Source organism: Chanos chanos, chromosome 1, assembly GCF_902362185.1.
Source record: "Chanos chanos chromosome 1, fChaCha1.1, whole genome shotgun sequence".
Taxonomy (NCBI): Eukaryota; Metazoa; Chordata; class Actinopteri; order Gonorynchiformes; family Chanidae; genus Chanos; species Chanos chanos.
Genome location: NC_044495.1, coordinates 29,590,629 through 29,610,990, shown reverse-complemented (window position 1 = coordinate 29,610,990; position 20,362 = coordinate 29,590,629). Strand labels below are relative to the sequence as shown.

General features: G+C 43.7%; 1 protein-coding gene across 3 annotated transcripts in view; it reads left to right on the top strand.

Annotated features, from left to right (window-relative positions):
- The first annotated feature begins 8,145 nt into the window (after positions 1-8,145).
- celf2 (cugbp, Elav-like family member 2) overlaps positions 8,146-20,362 on the top strand; it is a 62,125-nt gene continuing 49,908 nt past the window's right edge. For all 3 annotated transcript variants that reach the window (XM_030790794.1, XM_030790778.1, XM_030790786.1), the window contains exon 1: positions 8,146-8,222. In XM_030790794.1, coding sequence (XP_030646654.1) covers positions 8,146-8,222 — 77 coding nt within the window. The remainder of the gene's footprint in view (positions 8,223-20,362) is intronic.

Below are 20,362 nucleotides of genomic sequence, written 5' to 3'. Positions count from 1 at the left end.
ACTTAGTTACCCATCATTGTCTAAGTCTGTACCATACTCCCATTCCATTTACAGGGGCCAAGAGCCAAAGACAGAGAGAGAGGGGGGGAGTTATGATGCCACCATTCGTGATTGGCATTGGGCAGTTGTGGTATTAGCAAATGAGTAAGTGCTAGGCTAGTCAGGCTTACTCGGGCCCAAGCTCCGACTCCCAACAACATGAGCTGTCAGAGGAGGTTATCTCAGCTCACTGGATCAGACAGAGAGAGGAAAAGAGAGGGAGAAAAGGGAGGGGGGAGAGAGGGTTGAAGGGTGGGAGACTGTGCAAGCGAGTGTTACACAGAGAGTGAGAGAGACTGTGGAGAAGATTCTGACGGGAGTGAGCAAGTGAGCGAGAGAAAGCGAGAGAGAAAGAAAGAGATACACACACACACACACACACACACACACACACACAAGCAGTAAAAAGCGTGGGGGGGATCATTTGTGTGGAACAGAGATGCTGGAGCACTCAGCTGAGCTGAGCTTTGTGTCGAATGCATGTGTGGACAGCATGCGCTACCCCTCTGCCCCTAACAACGGCGTTTCTACCGGGAGTGAGGAACTGCAGCTGAGGTAACACACTTCCCACTCTCTCTCTCATAGACACACAGACACACACACCCTCTCATGCACTGTGGCCTCGGACATGCCCAGGGTAGCCTGGTTAGGCTAGCGATTAGCAGTTAGCTCTTTGAGGTGCTATACTTTGTCATTCTGGACCAGAGACTGCATTAAATGTTTGGACCTTACCAGTGGGCCGGTTTCAGCTGAGTCGGATTTCATGAGGTGTGTTAGCATGCTGGCTCCAGGCCCTGTGTATGTGTGTGTGTGTGTGTGTGTGTTGGATTAGGTTTTGTTGAACTGTGGGATCTTTCCATTCCGCTCTGCCTGTGCCTGTTTATCCGACCGTAGAATTCACAGCTTGTATCTTTTCTTTTTTTTTTTTCTTTCTCACCTCGCGATCCATGCTTCCTGTGCCACCCTCCTAAAAGCATAGTCAGTTGGGGGTGAGACAGAGAGAGATGGAAAGATGCGTGCGCGCGTGTGTGTAGACAATGAACACTCCACAGTATCTGTGTGTGTGTGTGTGTGCAGTGCTGCAGTATTGTAGCTATTGGGAACTGTAGCTGTAGAATCCTTATTCTGAATGCCTTATAAGATTGTCGTACCACTATTAATATGCATTAGTCCCCCAAAGCTTTATGTTATATATGCATAAATGGATATAGCATTACCCTCGTGTTGTTTGTTTGTTTGTTTGTCATACTGTAATCCACAAATGAGTGTGAGTGCGCATGTGTGTGCATTCAATAGTGCACTGTGTGTGTGTGTGTGTGTGTGTGTGTGTCTGTGTGTGTGTGTTTGGCACATTATACACTTGTTTTACTCTGAGCGTAGCTTTCTATTTTCCCTCAAGTTTTTTTTTTTTTTTTTAATTTTCATTTTTGGAATTGTTGTGTGTCACTGCATGTGTCAGAGACATGGAGAAAGAGAGGCACAGAGGGATAGACAGAGAAAGAGTCAGAGGGGGGGCTACATGCCATCCCCACTGCTTGAAAGATGTCTACTTTTGTTTGTTTGGCACTCAGACGGTTGGCGCGGGGTGAGATGGAAAGGGGTGGGGGTGGGGGTGGGGTGAAGAGGCAGAAATAGCAAGAGGAAAGGAGAAAGAAAGGTTGCTCCAAGCATCCTCACCCCAACAATGGGATAGCCGAACAATGAGACTGTTGAACACTTTGTTGCTTTTTTCTTTTTTTTTACCTTCTGTCTGTCTGTCTGTCTGTCTCTCTCTCTCGCTCTCTCTTCTCTCTACTTTTTTTTTCTCAAATTCTCAGGGAAATGGGCATTAATCAGACTAGGTCTGGGATGGGCTGTTTTTTCCTTGTCGCTAAATATTACACTGCCCATAATGGGCTTTGAGGATGTGAGGCTGCTCAAAGATGGACGGCTGTTGATGTAGTCAGCCAATTTATGGGCAATAGACAGCCCCCACCCCCCACCTCAGCCCCCCTTCGTGCACACGCCCCAACTCCACCCCTCTCTCCCTCCCCTCACTTCCTCACCATCATTATGTTCAACGGCGAATGGTTTTTCAAACAGACCCAGGAGGACCATGAATCTGTCCCAGTGACACTGTCCCCTCATTCCTATGCTTCAACCTTTTCCCCTCCAATAAAGCAACACCAGGCAGAATGGTCCAGACTACGCACTCAGGCATGCCCTGCCACTATCACACGCGTGAATGAACTGGCACGTGTGTGTGTGTGTGTGTGTGTGTTTACATTAGAGAAATGCAGCCTATCGTGTCTCTCCTACACGACTGGACACGTTCAGTAAATTGATGGCTCATTTTAAAGCGTAATAAAAAAAAGACCATAATGATCTGTGATTGCACATGACAAACACAAACATGTGGAGAGTCTAATACAAAGCTACAGTAAATTGCCTTTCGTGTCACCCTAAAACACTCTGATGGGGTGGTAATCTGTCAGTCTCTGAGATGCTATTGATTTTTTTTTTTTTACTGCTGGGTGAAACCTCTCTGCTGCTTGTGAATTGATTACATGGTGATGCACATAGATCTGATAACTGTAATTAGGGTTGATTCATAAGGTATGACATTACTGGCTGCACAGATCAACGTACAGCTCATTTTTCTTGGCTTCCACCTCCCATCTTCAGCATTGATGGAGTGTGAACTTGTGCGTGGGTGTGGGTTTGCACCCACAGACAAGTGGGTGGGTTTTGTTGTATGTGTGTTTGTGTGTGTGTGTGTGTGTGTGTGTGTGGTAAGCTTATGATTGCTATTCTCTCGGATCCACACAGTGCTCCCCCTGCCCTCATGGTCTTCACAGCCCTGTGTGTAGAGAGTCACACAAAAGACTACACGTCCTGGCCTCAGGCCACGGTTGCTCTGCTTTAGGAACTGAGCCAGGGAAATGGGAAATGGGAAATGTAGTCTGCAATTAGAGCCTCGGAGGTTCTTTTTCAGAATGACTACATGGTAATGTTTAGATTTATGTGTGGTTTCAAAGGTGTGTGTGTGTGTATGTACGTGTATTTTTTAGTATATGATGGAGAAGAGTACCTGGGCTTGAGAGATTGTTTATGGGAGAGAGAATAGCTGTTTCTAATTGTAAGAGAGAGCACAGAGAAAAAAGTGTATGTAAGAAAGAGAATTTATGTTTGATTATCTTCCATATAGTGTGTGTGTGTGTGTGTGTGTGTGTAGATTATAGTATCAGAGAGACTTGTCCCTGGCTGCCGCACTCACACTGGAGGATCAGTGAAGCTGCACAACTTTCAAATGAAAATAAACGAGAGGCAGTGACCGCTGCTCCCAGGGTCCTGCTCTAATGAGGAGACCAAGAGCAATGGAGCCAAAGAAAGAGAGAAAGAAAGAGAGAGACTGTGAGGAGAGAGAAACGAAGCTATCTTAATGAATGCAAAACACCAAGGGAATCTGTTTCCTTTTAAACTTCGCGCTGTCACCTCAGACCTTGCCCAATTAATCTTGTAAAGTTGCTTTTAGACCAGAACGTTCTGCACCAGACCCAGACTGCTCAGACACAACACCACTCCAGACTGACAGGTTCTTACCAGTGTTTTCTTTGGCTGCAATTTGAACACTTTTAAAGAATAAAATGCTGTTTTTTTCCTTTGCAATAATCCATTAAAATGTCTCTACATACATGGAGGGAAATATTTGAGAATGCAGTATGTTATCCATATTAGTAAATGAATTGTATGAGGCTTGTTAGAGTTGCCCAGTGTTAGAGTTGTCCATTGCTGTCTCTCACATATGCAGTTATGTAAACACTTAGTACATGTAAGGTTGTTTTGTGTTGCAAAGGTTTCCCAGAAGTGTTTTATATTCGTAGTTTGTATTTTCCTCTCGTCTTAGCTGCTCTGGAGCTGTGTCCGTGTCTGCGTGTGTTTGTGTGTGCGTGTCATAATAGCATTACCACTGGTCGGCATGGTGATAACATAAACAACATGGGACCCCAGTTAATGTAGCGGATTAGCTGAGTCAGTGATCTGAGATTAGAATGACAGGTCTACATACGGTCAACACACTCCAACCACGGTCTCTCTCTCTCTCTCTCTCTCTCTCTCTCTCACTCTTGCCCTGTGTTTACTCTAAATAGTCACTAACCATATAACACAGTCTCTGTGCACTCTACCAACTCTGTATGCTTTCGACACACTCACTAAGCATTCCAGAACCCTCTCCCTGTGAAAACCTGTGTGTGCACATCAAACATCATTTCTGCATGTCGTCTTGACTTAGTCCACATCCCAGAACACCGTGTTCAAAAATCTAGTGTACATTAGACAGAATGTTGGACTAATTACGTAATGTTCCCATGTGTTAGACTAGGGGCCTGCTTTTGAACAGGGGAAGAGTGTGTATACGTATGTGTATGTGTGAGAGTGAGCTACACAGGAGTTACAGAACAGACTCAGGCTTATTCGTGTGTCTGCTTTAGCCCAAATCTGCTCAGAGTTCTGCATTATACATGGACTGATTAATTATTCATGAGCTCAAACAGGCATGTTTGGCTGAAAACAGACTGTACTGACTGGACATCTGTCCGTCTGTCATTATTCGCCTGCTTTCCTCCTCCCTAGTAGTTACTGCTCTCTATCTTTCTCATCTTCTCTCTCCCTCTCATTCTTTCTCACACTCTCTCTCTGTCTGTGGTTTGAACTCCTAGGCATGCTATTTTTGTCTGCATTGCAGCCTGCCAGGCCAGCCTCTTTCTCGTTCTTTTTTTCTTTCTCTCTCGCTCTCTCTTGTTCCGTTGCCCTCTTTTCTCTCGCTTGCTCTCCTCCTACGTGGTCAATCAATACATGTTATGGGCCAGCTGGGTCTAGGCCCCGAGGGGGTCGGGGTGGAGAAAAAGAGGCCTTGCCCACAGCAGCCACACAAAGAACATCCAGCCCCCAGGAACGAGGTTGGTAGGGGGTGGGGGGTTGAGAGGGAAGGAGGGAGGTAACAACAAAAGGCCAAAGGAGGGAGGAAAAAAGGTAACAATAACAACACCAAGAGAGACGAAGAGGTGACCTCTGACCTGAGAGTGATGGAAAACAAGAGAATAAGAAAGAAAGGATGGAAAGAGAGAGAGAGCATGGGGGGGGGGGGGGTGTTCTGTGGCTGAATTGCAATACGAGGGAGAGAGGGAGAATTTGGCTGTCCCTGATCTCTCATCAGAATGACTGCTTTACCCTGAGACAACAGTTTCCATATAGAGTAGAACCATATACAATGTGCTGTGTTGTGTTGAGGTTATTAAATGATAGCTATGCTGAAGTTTTTTTTTTTTGAACCGCTGCTGTTTACTGAGTTATGAGCCTTTACATGGAGGACTAATGATTCACACTGTGCACCTCTCTCTCTCTCTCTCTCTCTTTCCTCTCTCTTTGAATGCATAGACGTTTTCCAACATTCACTGCACGGTGAAGAGAGAGCAGTTGTCACACAGATTGAGGAGTTAAAGCCAAGAAAGCATGACATGACAGGAGAGAAAGTTAACTCCGTTCTGTCTTTCCCATTCTTCGTAATCGCCGTTTCCTTTCTATCATGTTCTGTCTTCACATTTCACTCTTCCGATCAGTGTCACTCCCTGTAACTGCACTGCATCAGAATACATCTGTGTGAACATCTTGTGTCTTTTGAATGGTTTTAAGCAGGATAGTTATATCCTCTTTAGAATTAATTAGTATTAAATTACGCATACTCTAAGTTAACCAGTTCATAGATGTCTAAAATGGCTAGTGTAACAATGAACTGAACATATTTAATATCATCTGTTCACATCTAATTTGAGGATTGTATGCAGTGATTGCTTAGGCTGCATTTTGTGCAGTAGGCTATGTCTTATGGGCACATTGTAGAAAACAGTTGCATTCTTTCAAGACAATGCAACCCTCATTGTTTTAAGCGAATGCCAACCAACCCCTCCCGCTCGAAAAAATACCCCTTACTCAGCTGAAATGTTTTTGGTGAACTTAAGAGTCAGTGTGCTTGGACTTGAAATTAGGGGATGTCTGAATAAGGGAAGACTTACATTCTGTTTGTGTTCCACAACATGATAATGCTTGAATAGGTATAGTCATCATACTTTAATACAAATCCAGTGAACTACAAATTGTACCCTATGACTTATGGGTCAAACAAATCAAAATATCCCACCTTTTTCTTGAGCCAAGAGAAATTCACACGGATAGATCTATCCTACTCTACTGAATTCTGTTCTTTTGTTTGATGGCCAGTGCATTGAACACTGGAGCAGAAGATGAATGGGCTCAGACTGTGTTCTAATGAGATAATCCATGGCAGTTATGCTCCAGTCCAGCCAAGGGTTCTGCAAACAATTGCAGCATGGAAATGAAACACTATTAACATCTAATTCAGTTTAATTCTGCTACACACACACACAACTTTACATGTTCCATTGGTTGCTCAGTAACTCACAAATACACTATAAACTGCCTGACCAAAAAAAGAGTTGCACACTCTAAGATTTTCTTGGACCATGTTCAGCTTTGATTACGATGCACATTCGCCGTGGCATTGTTTTGACAGCCTTATGCAACGTCACAACAGTTATTTCCGTCCGGAGTTGCATTAATTTTTGGCTGAGATCTTGTTGTCAACAGGAGAGTCGAACCACTCTGTAAAGTCCTCTCCAGCACATCCCAAAGTCTTTCAATAGGCTTAAGGTCAGGACTCTGTGGTGGCCAATTCTTGTGTGAGAATGATTCCTCATACTCCCTGAGCCACTCTTTCACAATTTGAGCCTAATGAATCTTAGCATTGTCATCCTGGAATATGCCTGTGCCATGAGAGCAGAAAAAATCCATTGATGGGATAACCTGGTCATTCCGTACATTCAGGTACTCATCTGACTTCATTTTATTGCCACATAATGTTGCTGAGCCTAGAACTGATCAGAGCTGCAGTGTTATGTCCCTTGCAAAGAGTGTGTGGTCCTTGCCACAGAGGAATAAAAATTCTCCTTAAGAAAGCTGAGCAGTTCATGATTGTTCATGATGTGTCTGCCTTTTTGTATGTACTGTATTGGGCCATTTAAGCTTTTATATACATAAATGTGCAACTCATGATTTGAAAGACTCAGTGCCTCTGTCAAAATTATTGGCTATTTACATTTTTATTAAAGTTAATTAGACTTATGCTCTGAAGTATGCAGAAATTTTTCATTAAGCAATATACAGCTGTCAGCCTATATGTAGGTCTGTCCTCTCTCTCTTTCTCAGCTTCCCTGTGTGTACGTGTGTGCGCGCGCGCTTCCCATGACCCAGTTCCACTATATACCGGCTACAACAGCGGTTAGAGGAGAAAGAGCTCTGTCCCCCGGGGGTACATAGAGGGGGAAAACAGGCATCTCATCCGTCCTGTTAAGCATGTTGTTGAATAACGGCATGCATAAAATAAATGCGTGCATAATCAAACAGGAGAACGATGAAAAAACACATTTTTGTTCGGCCCGGAAGAGAGGTTTATAACTCAGCAGTGGCTCGCAACATGGAACCGCTTTGTGTAGTCTACCCTCCCTCAAAAACTCGACTATCAGTCATTAACCTTACTACACCTGGAAAAATATTCTCCTTTTGAATTTCAGAAGCTATCGTGTGCTATCTTTAAGGAGTAGAATGACGCGTTTTCTATGTTTAAATGAAACCGCGGTTGGATAATTATTCTTGTATACGTGTAGTCAAACGGTTATTTTATTGTTAGTGGCGCTTTATTCTTCTCACTCGGTAGTAGGAGAGCAACGCAACGGTTAACCACTCGCTGCAGCGCGAGGAGCCACGCCTCTTCGCCTCGGCACCTGACACTCCGTAGATCGACTGTTCAGTTGCTTTGCAAGAAGGGATTTTTAGGAGGGATTGAAGGAAAGAAAAAAAACGAATGAGGGAGCGGAAGAGAATGTGACAACTGCCGTGTCTGTGGATAGTGCCGTGGGGAGGTTGCTCGCGCCGCACCTGTCCCTCTCCGTCTCGCCCCCTAACGCAGTTGTCCAAACTCGGCAGGCTCGCGGAAGGCGGGCGTTATCCAGTCAACACGAGCTCGGCAGTGTATACGGACACAGAGAGAATATGACTTCGTCCTACAATCTGGATTTTCTTCCTGATATGATGGTGGAGGGCCGACTGTTGTCTCCGGGTGACAGGATGTGAGTCCATTATCACCATCTTTATTATTATATCAGCACAGCGCTAGATTTCATCTCTCGGATTTACGCGAACGTGTTGACAAATAAGGGCTAAAGCGTCGGGGCGTTGGGGAAAATAGGCTGTGCCCCGCGTTGCTCTGTTATCGGAATCAGATGGAGATAAGAGTATTGCAACTGATGTTGTCGTTAAAGGTCTGTGTTCGCCGCATTGTTATTGTCGTTGCTAAAATACACTAAGGGGAGAAAACAGGTGATGTAGCCGAGCACTTTGGTGCATGACTGTCCAGATATTTCCCCCCGAACTATTGAAATAATGTAACTTAGACTATGGTGAATGGTTTCGTTTATGACAGGAATAGTGCTTTTGAATTAATACGCGTGCAGTGATCATTTTTCTTAATAAAACATAATATTATTATGTACTAAATGTTACTTCTCATCTCCTTTGTATTTCATTTGAGTGCTACCGGATAGAATGTTATCGTGCAAAGAACTTACTTTTGATATTCACTGTAACCGCCCATTAGTGACTCTCGGCGGTCGGTTTCCACAATGGGTCGGTTAAGGCAGAGCAGTCTCATGAGAAATTTAAATAGGCTATGCGCTCTTATATTGCAGCTATACACGTGTGCTCCGTGGTTTGGTTGCTCTTGTTATCGAGTGTTGCGAGGTGTCTTAAGAGGGTACGTTAAATGTAGAAATGATATACCGCTCGCTGCACATGGTACGCTACATGTGATCCTTTGTGCAGTGTCGGGTCATGCATGAGTTAGGGCAGGCATGTGACCCAAATGAGTCTCGCACAGTGCAACGCTTTGTGGAACGTTTCAAAAATATGCTCTTCTGCGTCTCGTTCTAAACCGTTGGAATGCGCATTGACTGACTCTCTTTCTCTCTCTCTCTCTCTCTCTCTCACACACACACACACACACACACACACCCCTTTACCTCTCTATCTAAGTTGTTGCAGATTCGATTTGTTACGTGGCATGTATTGCAAAAATCAGATTAGGGCACACCAAGACACGAGTAATTCACTTAGGCTCAGTGTTCCAGGAGCGAGGACAATGGGAGAGTTTGATGCGGACATATTAACAACGCGCTGTTTACCAACGCGAGCAGCTGACCGCCGCTGTTTGGAGACGTTGGCCCACTTACGTCTGCTCGCTTTAAAGCGGCGCTTGTTGATGGCCGCAGTTTGATGGCGAGAATTGCGCTACCCATCTCTCTCTCTCTCTCTCTCTCTCTCTCTCTCTCTCTCTCTCTCTCTCTCTCTCGTAGTTTATATTCCTTGGGACATAATATGTAGGCCTTCTTGTCCCAGCCGAACTGGGTTGTGCAGTGTGACAGTAGGGTGTAATGTAGTGATTCTCAACTCCAGCCCTGGGGGCCCACTGTCCTGCACGTCTTGTTTTAACTCAGGATTGACACACCTGATTCCACTGATCAGTTCATCATCAAGCCCTTGATTAGCTCAATTAACTGTGATAAGAGTTAAAACAAAGCCATGCAGGACAGTGCCCCCCCCCCCCCCCCCCCCCCCCCCCCAGACTGGAGTTGAGAATCACTGAATATGATGTAGCGCCATGCAGTGACTGATACCATAATACTTACCGTTTACTCTTATAGAAGGAAATGATGTTAACAGACAGGCCTTTTACACCCTTACTTAAATATGTCAATAATTTGTACAATTTATGGCGACCTGAAGCTGATACGTGACAGATGTCATTTCCTGCCTTTCATCACTTGTTTTCTCACTTAGATGAAACACTCTCATACCTCTGTCCTACACACACACACACAAGGGTGGCACTCAACATATTCAGGGGCAGGAGCCTGGAGCTATGACGTCCAGTTGGCCAAGAGCTCCGGAGCAGGAGTGGGCACTCGCTAATCTCTCTCTTCGGCAGGTGATAAGCTGCTCACCTCTCCACTGAGGGGGAAACACAGCTCCGTGCCACTCTGTAAATGTTTCTCTCTGAACAACATCTCATAACATACACCATGTAAGACCAGTTTCTTTTTTTTTTGTTCTAGCATTTATTTGCTCTTTTTTGTTGGTATTGTTGGTGCTTTTACTGTTGTCCTGTTCCATTTGCACATTTCCCCCCTCTTAGAAAAAAAAAGCAAACATGCTGTACTTTGATGAAGTGATTCACTGTTTGATGAGGAGCCTCTTCAAATGCTCTTCTTGTCCACAGCAGAAAGATCCTGTTTTCACACGTCTGAATTGCGTTTATTATGATTGTTAGAGGGGGTTTGGTTTAACCTTTTCTCTCTTTGACCACTCACTGAACTCATTGTTGTTGTTGTTGTTGTTGTTGTTGTTGTTTTTTCCAAACCCTTTTGTCCTTGTTTAAATGTGAAGAGGAAGTAGTTTGTCGTGTTAGACCTAGTACGTACGACAGCATGTGCTTTTTTTTTTAATCATGTACCATTTGCGGTTTGCCAGAAAGCTTAGCTTGTGTCTCATTTGCAAAAGTGTATCATTAAATTTGACAATCCTTTTGGAATAGTTTAAAGTTTTTTTGTACAGATTACCGCGATTCTTTCTGTTTTGGACGTTGACGAATTGTATTGTTTACCTGTACAGCTCATGGTTTGTGCAGTGTGCAACAATGTTCCACCCTACATGCTTATCTGACGAAAACTGGTTTATATGGATCAAGTGCATATAACTGAGGGCTGTTTATATTATTTCAGTGAGGCACTATGCCACCTGATGACTAATTAGTTTGCTACCTTGGCAAGACGGCTAACTGGGTAAATTAGATCACTTAGGGCTTGGCTACAACAAATGCCTTCATTACACGTGATCCTCAAGAACTCAAACCGAACACCGCTGTTAAATAGTTTCAAAATAGTCTTCTTTCATTCCATGCTGCTGTCTGAACATTGACTGTTTCTTCCCTTTATCCTCGCAAGATCTTTTTTTTTTTTTTATGCCATACTTCAAGACACCTTGAGAAGCCTGCCACCTTTGGCCTTCAACCTGACTGAACAGCCAGTCACATCTGTTAAAGAACTAAACCTTCAGCGCAGGGTAATAGAGGGAACCCAAAAAAGACTCCACCCAATGACAGCATGTCTTTACGTGGCAGAGTGATGGAGAGGAGGGAGGTCACGTGTTTTTGAGAAGAGACGGCTGGTTTTAGGCTTTAGATACTGGTGTTTATATCTTAGATTTCACCTCGTAGAATCCCTAAAAGTGACCATACAAACATACACGGACACTTTACTGGCCAGCTGTCATGTATCTGTGTAATATAGAGTATAGCTTTTAGGGCTGCATGATATTCCGCTGATGTGTGTGTATGTTTGTGTGTTTGTGTATTGTGTGTCATACATTTTTCTGCTGCTTGGCCACTCTGAAGGTGATGGATGGGGATGCTCTAGTTAGGGCCAGAGAAGGTGTTGTCACCACAGAAACACCTTGATGAACGCTTGGTGTGTCAGTGGCTGTGTCTGCCCTCACATTTCTTGTAAGTTAATCAGTGGTTCAGCCTTTTTAACACACACACACACACACACACACACACACACACACACACACACACACACACACACAGAAGGAGAGAAACACAATGCCATAAAACACACTCTGTCTTCCCTTCCCTTACCATCTCCTCCCTTACTCCCTGTTCTCCTTTAGTGCCCTACGCGCATTGTGGTGAATATTGAGAAAAATAAAGGGATATATCCTCGACCCGATAACACAACCTTCTGGTCACGTACAGACTCGTGACAGTATGTTTCTCTGCTTTGGAGGGTTGACGACAGTGAGGTGTGTTTGTGCTTGAGCTCTTTTTACCTCATGAAGAATACTTTCTCAGGTGGCCTTGGAGCCACATAAATCATCTCTCCTCTCTCTCTCTCTCTCACACTCAACAGCAATCCTTTTTAACCTCAAAAATCCAGGCACTCATGATCTCTTGGCTTCTAATGAACACACACAGATGTACACAAGTGCATATCACTCATGATTTGGATACTGGGGCTTGGAAAGAGAATTTCAGCCCACTGTGCAAACAGCATTGTTTCCATAACTGAAAGAATAAATGTCTGTAGAATTTATTCCTCTTTACAGAGAAGTGTTCATTTTGCCTCTGTTTTCATTACCTTTTACATTCACAGTAACAGAAAGATTTAAAAACCTCATCATCATAAAGAATTCTTATTTTGGCTTTTGAAAAAGATCAATAATTTTTACTCACTGTAAACAAAATTAAAAAAAAAGAATACTATGTACATTTATAATAGATGACTTAGGGGTGTCTCCAAATAGGTAGCAGGTTGTGAGATGGGAGAACCTTACATAGCCCTGTACTGGGTGTTAATGAACAGTGTAACCCAGACGCTATAGAACAGGACAGCAGTCCAGGCATTAAGTCATACACTTCGTGCCCAGCATGACTGTATTTAAAACTGAACAGAAAACAGAAATAATATTATTTCTACTTATGACTTTATTTCTACTTATGACCTTTTCTGACACTATTATGCACCAACCGATCCTGTGTTTTAATAAGAGTATAGGCCAGACAAGAGTTCAGAATGTAGCAACTAGTGTAAATCTGCATTTGTTTACATCAGTTCTCTGATTTGATTGCTCCAGGGTGGATTACATTTAAATTATACAGTTGGAACTATAAGATAAATTTCTTACATACTCTAGATATTCATTATATTTACAAATGCAGGGAGATATTTATAAACATAAAGATGTATGGAGATGTTTATTTTGATCTCTCTCAGTTTCTCTCTCTCTCTCTCTCTCTCTCTCTCTCTCTCTCTCTCTCTCTCAGTATCATGAGATCCCTGTCCAATATTTATTCTCTCCATCTGTGTATGTACATCTGCCAAAGTCAAGGCTTACCTCAATGAGTCTCTGTGGACTCTCTCTCTTTCTCCCTCTCTCTGTTTCTCCCTCAGTTAAATGGTTTACACTGACGAGGCTGCTCTTCTCAAGGAGAGCTCATTATTTGCGGCCAGAGGGAGTGAAATGCTGGATTATGGGAAACATTTGAGGACTTATTTTCTGCTGCCTGTTTAAAAGCACCCATTGCAGAGCTGAAAAGACACACACACACATACACACAACTAAAGAAGGAACACTTAACACAGAAGAGCACCTGGCAGCCATCAGCGGGAGTGTTTGAGCTCTGCTGCTGGAGTGCTGTTCTCTCACACTAATCCTCATAACTCACACACACGTATGTATATGTGTGCATGTATGAGAATCCAAGGAACTCTCTCTGAGAAAGCCGTTAAAATAGGCTGTAGATTAACAGGACTTAGAAAAGGGGAACATGCATGTATGTAAATTCGTTGGTAATGTCCCAGTGAAGACAACCACATTATGAAGGTACATACACATATCATTTTGGGTCTTATACTTCATGACTTTTTTCAGCATATTAATGAAAAACGTTGCCCCACTATGTGAATCTCCGGCCCTGATCCAGCCCCTCCACTCAACTTCATGAAAGACACAACTACTGATCATCTAATAGGCTAGAACACCACTGGAGTTCCAAAATGACGCTGGGGAGAGAGAGGGGGGAGTTCTGCTTGACTGAGGAACTGTGAGCTGGGCCAAGAGAGGAGCCTTTGCCCCCGCTGGACAAGCATGATAGTGAAGCCCCTCACAAACTCAACCAAGTGTACTAGAGCATGGCACTGTTCTCTCTGTGTCTCTCCCCCCCCCCCCCCCCCCCCCCCCCCCCCCTTTGTCTCTCTGTGTGGAAAGTAGGCCGTTCTAGATGAGGGGACTGCAGGGAGGGAACAGCCCTGGCAATCCTTGACTCAGAAAATTCATTCTGAAGTGGAAAAAAAACTCAATGTGTGTGTGTGTGTGTGTGTCAAAAGTCACATGTCAAGGAGGAGGATGGCCTCTTGTTGTTTCTTTTTCTCACTCAATACATTTTCTCTGGTTTTTTCCTCTCTGTCTCTCTCTGTCTTTCCTTCATTTAAATTAAGAGCAGGCCACTTCAGTGGAACAACTGTTGCTTTAGCAGTATCACCAACCCATCAAAATGAGTCATTCTAATGACAAGCAGGAATCACAGGGCCCAAACATGCACAGGAGATTTCAGTTAGTGTTGTGTGTATGAGAGTCTGTCAGTGCATTACTGGGGTCCAGCTAACATCGACTGATGTATACACAATTTCAAGACACACACTCACACTGTGGTAGTAGTATGTAAAGTTCTTTGGAATTTGCACCATTTTCTGCTTTGGTATAGTAGAAGCATCTCAGTCTCTTTAGCTGTCGGTCTTTCCTGGCTGGCATGGTAGGTTAGGTTTGATAAGTAGAGGATAGGTGGCTACAGGGGGAGAGTTGGGCGATAGATTAATGAGAGAAGAACAAATGTGTGTGTGTGTGTGTGTGTGAGAGACAGCAGGCAGACGAGCCTCAGCAGTGTCGGGAGGCTCAGCCAAAGTTTGGGCGAACGGCTCTGACTGTTTTATTGAAACGGTTGATCTAGTGCAGGCTCCGAGGCCCCTCAGTGCACTTAAGAGGAAAAAAAATTGTGCGTGCGCGTGCCTGCGCGCACGCCGCGCCTATGTATGTGTGTATCTACCCTGAGGGTGTGTGTACTTGCAACAGTGATCTGATCCCCTTTTAAAACAGTGCACTTCTTGCCACAAACATCAGTGTGCACACGGACGCGCACACACACACGTACACACGTACACACACAAAGGCCATTGGCAAAAGAGAAGTAGGACACAGGAGAATATATTGGTATATACCTTCATTCTTCCATGCATTTTTCTGTGTGTGTTTTTGATGGATAGCAGAAAGGTAGTGTTAAGTTAAGGAGAATGAGATTTAGTTAGTAGAGTTGTGGAGAGGGGAGATGGGATGGGAGAGAGAGAGAAAATGAAAAACGGAGACAGAGTGCAGAATATGGCAGGAGAGAGTGGGGATGAGTATTTCTGTTGAAATGGTTCCACCACTTTATACTTATCTGTTTTTATTGTCTTGAGACAATTATTTATCCCCTCCCTTGCCCATTTGAGGCTTATCTTGGCTGTGTCATTGTAGCATATGCTGCATTTAGCTGAATAAAGCACTGGTGTATTCACATTTAAATGGGGGTTCTCGCATTGTTCCACCATGCTATCCTGTGATTGGATAAGCTTAGTGTATGTGTGGCTGGGTTGCCAATCAGCAAGAGATCTCTGTTCTACCCACCCGCCCCAACACACATCCATACAGACAATAAAAACACGTTCAGTTGTGTGTGTGTGTGTGTGTGTGTGTGTGTGTGTGTGTGTGTGTGTCGGGGGAAGAAATGTCCAAAGCAGTCCTCTCTGTTTCCAAAGTAATCCTCTGTATTGCCTCTGAGAGCGAGAGAGAAAGAGAGAGAGAGAAAACATCTGTTGTTGGTTAAGGCTCTAGTTTTGCTCTCTGTGATTATGTAATGTGTCCATAGGCAATGGAGAGCTAATTTCCCCTGTGAGGCAGAAACATAGAGAACACTGGCGTCCCTGAGGGCAGATCATATCACCATGTAACTGCCTTTGTTTCGTTTCTCTGACCTGTTTCTCATAAAAGCTATTTCTAATGGCTTTGTGGAGACACACGGAGACTGTGCCATGCTATCACAGCATACAGAGGGAGAGAGGGGGAGACAGACAGCTCCACTTCCTGTAAGAGGATAGTTTGCATTTTAATCAGAGACACATTCTGAAATGATGTTGAAGTCCAGATTAAAGTATAGCACTTTTTGACCTTTCTAGCACTGGTCATGGCCAATCAATGGCCCTGAATGGTTGCCTAGGGGTTGGTCGGCATGGCGATTTGGAATACCCGTGGGGTTTTTGTTGTTGTCCCATTGACATTCTGGCCCATTCTGTGATATTTCCCCTTAGTTCAATACCAACACAATGTGTCACACACACACAATAGCACTTACTTATGTGTATTCACATAAGGACCATCAGGCATGATGTAGCTACCCTATCTTACACTTTTATTGGAAACACTTTATCAGAAAGTGCATGGAGGAAAGAGTGAGATAGGAGTTGTCTGTGTGTGTGATGGTGGTAATCTGGGAAACAAGAGGACAGCAGCTGCCTGTGGAACGTGTGAGCAGGTGTGTGAACAGTTGTAATTGAATGAGTATCATTGCTTATATCACATCTCAGATGGATTGTGCATGTGCATGTGTGTTAGTGTAATTTTTAATTTGTAATTTATGTGTGTTGTTTCTCAGCTGTAAGGAAAGCAAACTAAGCTTGTTATTTACATCAGTGGATGTCCGGCTCTCTGGAGTGAAGCCAAAATAAGACAGAGGCTAAGCCCACTGTCTGCTTGGCTTTGTTTGAGGCCCAGAACAGTGGTGTGTCATGCTTTGTGTGTGAGTCAGTTAATTAGACCTGTAAGGGCATAGCTGGGTTAAATGCCAGAGACAGTGACTTGCCAGTAGAAGCTGGAGTTTTGTGAAGTTCATGCAATCAGAATTTCCAGCTGAAAGCATAAGACCATATTTGTTAGGCGTGTGTGTGTGTGTTCAGGAACTCTTTCCATTCTCTTTAGAGAATCTTTTTTTTCTCTTGCATGCACCATTCAACAGACTAGGAGTCAGGGAGACCCCTTATATAAACACTGTACTTGTGTGTATCTGTGTCATCTCACATATATTGGTTAGATTTGTATATACATTTCCCTGTCCATAACATAACCCATTTCTGTGTATTGAGCAACTAAGAGAGTGACCATGTGTGCGTGTTTGTGCCTGCGTACATTTGTTCATATGTGTCTGTGTCTGTGTGTGTGTATGCACGTGTATGTTCTTGTGCGTGTGTGTGGTTGTGCGTGTGTGTGTGGTTGTGCATGTGTGTGGTTGTGTGTGAGTTTATTGACTCTCCTTTGCTTCATTAGTTATATAGTTAATCGATGAGCGCCATTGTTGTTCCTCCATTAAGGCTTAGTGGTGCTGACCCTGGGGAGTGTGGGTGGGAGGAGTTGACTGTGACCTGAGAAAATGGTCTCCACCTATTACACAACCATTACTACCACAGTCACAGTCATTAGGACAATACTGAAGCCATTAGTGCAGTACAACCGCATCACAGAGGCCATAACAACCTGTTGTGTTCCATTATTACGACCCACTGTTAGTCCATCACATCACCTTTTCCCCTCGCTCAACTTAAATGTTCCTGTACTCTTTACGATTGCTTTTCTTTCATACACCAGGGGCTTTAGGAAGCTGTGGTTATATCGGGTGATATTTCTATCACTGCATAGAGATTGATAAGTTTAGTTTATTGATGACTGATTTCCTGGTTGGTGAATAATTAAAAGAGAAGAGATGGTGTAAGTACTGGGTTGTATCAGCTATTTCAAACTTCTGTGGCACACGGTCAGCAAGCAAACTGATTATCATGCATTTGCTGACCATTTACAAGAAGAGGTCGCCCAAACCCATATGAGACGTACACATAGGCTTTATTTCAAAGGTCAAATCAAAGTCGCAATATCTACGGAAATAAGTACCACATAATGTTTTCTGCATATTGTGTGTGGTTGTAACTGTTTGGTGCTGGTTGTAACTGTTTGGTGCTGGTCATAACTGTTTGGTAGATGTTTAGTGTACAGTACCAAGAGGTTATGAAATTTTGTGGGTGTTTGAATAATGTAGCTGTGTAAAAAGCTTTCATAGTGTGTTGTAAATACACTGTGTGATGGTGTATAGGAAAAGCAGCAAAGAAACAGAGTCTCTGTAATACTCACCCTGTTTGACCAAAGACCCCTTATCTTTATGCTTGAAGCTGTCTTATCTTCTCTCTCTCTCACAGAGGACTAATGATTCACCATGTGCCCCTCTCTCTGTCTTTCTCTCTCTCTCTCTCTCTCTCTCTCTCTCTGTGTGTGTGTGTGTGTGTGTGTGTGTGTGTGTGTGTATGCACGCTGTATTATCTAGTCATCTTTGCCCAGCTGGGATTTGTACACTGTATTTTTTCCATTACTGTTGCAGAGTTTACATTTATGTTGAATTGTATTCTACCCTCCGGTCAGTCAAGCCGCAGTTCACACTCAAAGAAAGTCAGAAACTCTACCACATATCCCAGAGGGTTAGTGTGAGTGTGTGTGTGTGTGTGTGTGTGTGGGGGGGGGGGGGGGGGGGGGGGGGGGGGGGGTTGTTGGCTGTTGTGGGTGTGTCTTTCCTATTCTCTGACCTTCAAAGTCATGGTCATGACAAACAAAAGTTTAAACTTATGAATATGATGCCTCTGTGCCTATTTTATGCCTGAAAATGGGGAGGAGTTTTCCAAATACCTGCCCTTACATCACTTTTATTGTTTTGATCTCTCTCTCTCTCTCTCTCTCTCTCTATGTGTGTGTGTGCGCGTGTGTGCGTGCGTGCGTGTGTGTGTTGTGTGTGAGAGAGAGAGAGAGTGGTTATTGTTATTACTATCACAGTCATTGCAATTTTGTAATTGGTTTGGCAGTAGTTTCTCAAGTGAATCCATCATGCTAACAAACAACAAATAGAACTGTGAAAAAGGGAAAAAGGGTGGGGGAGAGAAAATTTAACGTAGTGAGAGAGGGGGAAAAAAAAGAAGAAAAGATTCAGAAGGGAAAAGGAGAGAGATGAACTGTTATCTGTCCTTCTCCTCTCCAGCCCTCCACCCCTTCTTTTCTAATCTATCTGAGATGAGCATTAGCGGCAGTAAATGACATGCTTCACATGGCTGTTAGCATATTGTGCCTCTGACCCACTGATTTAGACTCCCCCCACTTCTTCAACCTCCTCAACACGGACAGATTATACCCCTCGCCAACGCCTCTGTCCTCCTCGCTCTCTCCCTGTCTCTCTCTCTCTCTCTCTCTCTTTTTGTCCATTGCTTTAGTGACAGTGTCTACATGGTTCTTTGGCACTTGGTTTGGTAAAAAGCACGTCCAGTCATGTTCGTTACATCTCTTCCCTTTACTAGCTAGACCCATTTATTAGATCATCTGTTCATTAAATGATCATTACCACGTAAAGATCTGCCTGTTTTTTGTTTTGTTTTGTTTATTTATTTATGATGAGGGTTATTCCCCTGCTCAGTCACAGCTAATGCTGTCCCACGTAGATGGATATGCGTGTGTCTGAGTGTGTGTGTCTCTGTGGTGTTTGCTAATTGGCCTGAAGCTCTGTATTGTTTATATATGAAAATCAATGTGTGTGTGGGTATGGGTGCTGTGACTCCTTCTCCCTGGTGAGTTGATCACTGCTGGCCTCTGTAATTGCTACCTCTTTCCTAGTGCTGCTAAATCTGAATGTACAGCCCAATTAATCCCGAAACTGTTTTTGAAAAGTTCAGTTTTGTGGGGTCTTACACTTAAAAAAAAGTGCACGCGCACACATGTCTAACTTACAGATCTTTTCAAAGTTAAAGACTGACTTCATGCCAGTAAATTTTCTTGCGGTACTATCTGCTGCTTTGAGCTGCACAATGTCCAATGACAGGCTAGATCCAGGGTAAACGCATACTGCTAAACCATCCCTCAGAGATTCAGTACCACGAGAGTGATAGCTTCCACGGCTTTGTGTGTCCTTAATATAACACAAAGAACTTAATCTCTTCTCTGAAAAATGGGTCTACTCTTGTCAGACTTCTGTGTCACTGCCCTGATGACCTGACAATTACATGATGGCACCCTCTGCTTTGATTAGTGGACTTCATGTCATGAGACGCTCTCACTGACTGGAAACATGTGGTACATTTTATGTGGTTCATTTGAAGTATCCAGCTGCGGTTGTCGTGCTGGTTTTGTTTGTCATGTTTGTGTTTGTTTAGTCCGATGAGGTTTGGCTCGCTTTCTCTACACTCTCGCTCTCACTCCCTCTGTTTCTGCTTACTTTGCCATCACATGAATTTTTCTCCCATCCTTTGTTGTTGGTAGCCCGTGTAATAAGTGTTTTTTTGTTGTTGTTTTTTTTTTTAAGTGTTGCTAGAGACTGCTTCAGCTTTGTCACCTGGGATGTGTAATGAAGCCCCCACTGAACTATCTCTGAAAACATCTCTCACACTAAACATCAAATACGCCTGGTACCACTTAACTGCATTAGCTACCCACTGCTGTATTTGGTCAACAAGCAAGTTTCTAATGAAGAATCGTCCTCTCCTGTATG